The sequence below is a fragment of the Rhamphochromis longiceps genome, linkage group LG18 (assembly GCF_057381845.1).
Source record: "Rhamphochromis longiceps isolate RC_006_pf linkage group LG18, R_longiceps_female_GT1.1, whole genome shotgun sequence".
In the NCBI taxonomy this organism is placed as follows: Eukaryota; Metazoa; Chordata; class Actinopteri; order Cichliformes; family Cichlidae; genus Rhamphochromis; species Rhamphochromis longiceps.
In genome coordinates, this window is record NC_140574.1 from 14,665,935 (window position 1) to 14,669,903 (window position 3,969).

At 43.3% G+C, this 3,969-nt stretch overlaps 1 protein-coding gene across 1 annotated transcript; it reads left to right on the forward strand.

The window, feature by feature from the left end:
• Positions 1-1,173: 1,173 nt before the first annotated feature.
• Positions 1,174-3,652, forward strand: neurod6b (neuronal differentiation 6b). Its single transcript, XM_085389260.1, has 2 exons — positions 1,174-1,306; positions 1,662-3,652. The coding sequence occupies exons 1-2, from the start codon at positions 1,294-1,296 to the stop codon at positions 2,669-2,671; spliced, it is 1,023 nt and encodes a 340-aa protein (XP_085245386.1). The 5' UTR covers positions 1,174-1,293; the 3' UTR covers positions 2,672-3,652.
• Positions 3,653-3,969: the final 317 nt, after the last annotated feature.

Here is a 3,969-nt window from a genome sequence, read left to right on the forward strand (position 1 = left end):
AAACACTCCATCTATGTAAGTAACAATCATTATGTATACTTTCTATGCACTCCAGCTTAAGTACATTGTTTGCTAACTGCATTAACAGCTTCTCCTTTGTTTCTTGAGAGGAGAATTTAAAAAAGTATTCATTAACTAACTAAGCGTTTTAGAAGTAACCCTTCCCTTTGCCACCAAGAGGGCGGTGCATTCAGTGAGGGTAATTAAATAGTAAATTGACCATATGAGCATTGCATTAACAAAAACATTGCTTTTGCTTCCAAAAGCACAAGAACCAGACACAGAAATGAACACTGTTACCACTGTTACTGATATAATCTGGGGTTTTGTAGATGCCAGAGAGGTCAAAGATTATTTTTTTTGTAATGTTTTGGAAATATTTGACAGAAGTCATGATGCAAAGAGTGCATCACTCACAGATTCACTCACTCACATGTGTAGAACATCTTTTGTTTTTCACCTGTTTTACAGCTGCTGCTCCTGAGACACGCAATGAGTCATTTCCAAAAGTCAAGTAAAAATGATGCTCACGAGGAATTCTCACAAAACCTGTGACGCTCATGCTGTTAAAGTGGGTCCTGAACCCTTATCAAAAAATTAGACTAAACGCTGTTATTGAATCCCCTTTGACCCAAATATAAGAGCTTCCCCCCGCCGCCCCCCTCATTTACTTTTGCACCCAAATACATTTCCAATTGTTTTAATTAATTTATTAATGTAGTTTAATTTGGGATGTAGGAGAGGGTTTTTTAAGCTTTCCATCTCCGCCGCACAGCTTTTATTTGCGCATACTTAGCTCTGCATGGATCACATAGTGCGGAAATTCATAATCTGTCTACCTGTTGAGAATCTCTGCAAACTCCCTCCAATTTTCCAGACAAAAAGACATTAATTCATCTTTCTTACGGGGAGATGCAGATATTAGTTGTTATCCCTCTCCGGTCTCTGTTTCTGACGGTAAACGCGGGCCTCCCGGTGCCCATTACCGGAGCTGCCAGATGATCGGTACGGAGCGGAGGTCCCGTGGGACAATGAACACGTGGTCTCGGCTGCCACAAGACGTCAGCGGCAGATGGCATGGGTACCCGCTGTTGGCATGAGTGTCATTCCTCAAAGAGAGAGGGAAAGGGAAGAGAGGGAGGGAGAGTGAGAGAGGGGAAGGGAAGAGCAGATCACAGCAAGGCAGAGAAAAGAGAGTGCGCAGAATTAAGCTCTTTCTTCCAATTTGGTAGCTTGCGAGTGAAGAAGCTGAGGCGCAGTTTCAGAGGAGATATTCGGGAACATGCAAGGTACATGCTGACCAGAGGTTAGTAATGTTTTTGTTCGCAATTTGTTGACTGATCATGCGCTTTTATTCTGGGTTAAAACGTGGTTAAATACATGGCGTACAATTGGCTAGTTTTGGACTCTGATTTGGAGCAAACATAAACTTTAATGTGATGTAATATAAGGTTTAAAATATGGCTATTTTTCACAAATCTAAAGGCAATTAAGTGTAATGCCTTTGAAAAGGTAACAAGCTGTGACACTGGCCTTGCTTGCCAATTTGTTACTCTTCCTCTTGGGAGGGCTCATTCACGAGGTAATTAACTGACAACCTTCAAAAGACGTCGGGGTTCTACCTTGTCCTTATAGTTTATGTTTCCGCTTTGATTTTACAGGAAATATGTTGACACTGCCATTCGAGGAACCTCATATAATGTGTGAGCCGCGGTTTGGTGCCAATTATCCCCGTGAAAGCTTACCTGAGAGCCTGGAGCAGGAGCGACAACATAACCCTGACAGATCCAACTCAGACATGAGGGAGATCGAGGACGACATCTCCGACAGAGATGAGGACGAGAGAGAGGACGATCAGGATGAAAACGGGCTTCCTAAAAAGCGAGGCCCCCGAAAAAAGAAACCGGGCAAAGAGCAGGTTGACAGGTCCAAACTCAGGCGCCAGGAAGCCAACGCCCGAGAGCGCAGCCGGATGCACGGCTTGAACGCTGCGCTAGAGAGCCTGCGTAAAGTTGTGCCGTGCTACTCCAAAACTCAGAAACTGTCCAAGATTGAGACCCTCAGACTGGCTAAAAACTACATCTGGGCCCTGTCAGAGACTCTTAGCGCAGGGAAGAGACCGGACCTCCTCGCCTTCGTACAGACTTTGTGTAAAGGATTATCTCAACCAACGACCAATTTGGTGGCAGGTTGTTTACAGCTGAACGCGAGAAACTTCCTCACAGACCACAACGGAGAGGTGATGTTCTCTGGGAGGGCGCCCTACGATGCCATGTACCCGTATCCTGGATCAGACATGAACACACCCCCCGGCCACAGCGGGAGCAGCTTGGACAGTAGCGCCAAGCCGTTCCGTCACTACAGCTACAGCAGCGCCTACGAACCCTACTACGAGAACCAGTCCCCGGAGAGCGGGAGCCCGCATTTCGACGGCCAGCTGAGCCCACCAATGAACTTTAACGGGATTTTCTCCCTAAAACACGACGACCCGCCAGAGTACGGCAAAAATAGCCACTATGGCATGCGCTACTGCGGTGCGCCAGGGCGCACGGCTCTTGCGCATAACTCCATGTACCGAGTCTCCCCAGAGGCCCGTTTCCCTTACGATCTGCACGTCCGCAGCCAGTCCTTCCAAGCACAAGGAGAAGTTAATGGCTCTTTCCACAATTAATCAATCAGCTGGACAAAGTTCAAGCTTGAGAAGCGATGCAATTTCCCCCCACAGATGTCGTGAGTGGAATGAAATTGACTCAGACAGGCTGATGCACTGCAAAAATGCCAACTGAAACAAGTCATTTTTTGTGTGTTTTGAAAGATGACACGAAGCCAGAATTTCAGATGAAAGGGATTCACAAGTTTCTTGTTGTTGTTCAGTTTCATTCGTCTCAATATAAACTTTAAACACACACACACACACACACACACACACACACACACACACACACACACACACACACACACACACACACACACACACACACACACACCCCACCACCTGAAGGTTTTGTTTCGTAAAAAAAGGGGGGAAATCTGTCTGAAGGCCCAAATTAATGATTTACTGGTACAACGCAGAGCATTTGTTTTCAAACTGATGTGGTCTAAAATAATTAATTGAAGGTGCAGATTTGGAGTAAATCGTTTGCAGTTACAGTGCATTATTTGTACGTGTTCGTTAATGGCCATAGTGCAGATGTCGCTAATTGAGTTTACATAAAGCCGATATGATTAATTAAAATTTCTGCTTATTTGAAAACATTACTGCAGTCAGTTAAAACGATTTTTGAGGCAAAACAAAAGAAACAAAATTAAAACAAATAAAAGTTTATCGGGGACGTTTACTGAGACATGATTGGAGTTCAGAGATTCAGTCTCCTAGCAATAAAGGTCAATTTAGCTATGCAAGGCAGCCAAATGCAATCTTTGCTTATTAAAAATAATATATGTCTACTTCTCCTCACAAGGCGTCCCGCTTAATCTAAGATTAATTGAAAAGACGGCAATTACAGCCACATAGATATTTTATAGAAAGCCAGTGAATTCAGGAGATATGTCATCCAATGATGTCATCCGGATTGCTCCTATAAATACAGGAAGTTGCGGGGGAAAACACGTCACAGCTGAACGCTTTCGTATTTGGAGAGGTGAGTGTGTTAACGCGGTGAATGTAAATTTTTATTGTATTTATTTATTTGAGCTTATTTAATGAATGTGAATAATATATTATAAAAATATTGTAAAAAAAAATCAACAGTGTTGACTCTTATGTGCATTTCCACGCATTTAAAGTTTGTTTACGTTGCATTGCATTGTGATAAATTTCACCACAAGCTGAAAGTCCAGCACTGGCAGCAGAAATGCATTTTTGTCAGGTGAACAAAATGCATCAAAAACTATGAATCCTAACAACATGCCTTAAAAAGAGACGATGACCATCAATATGCAACGAAATGAAAGTTTTGGATAGTTTGA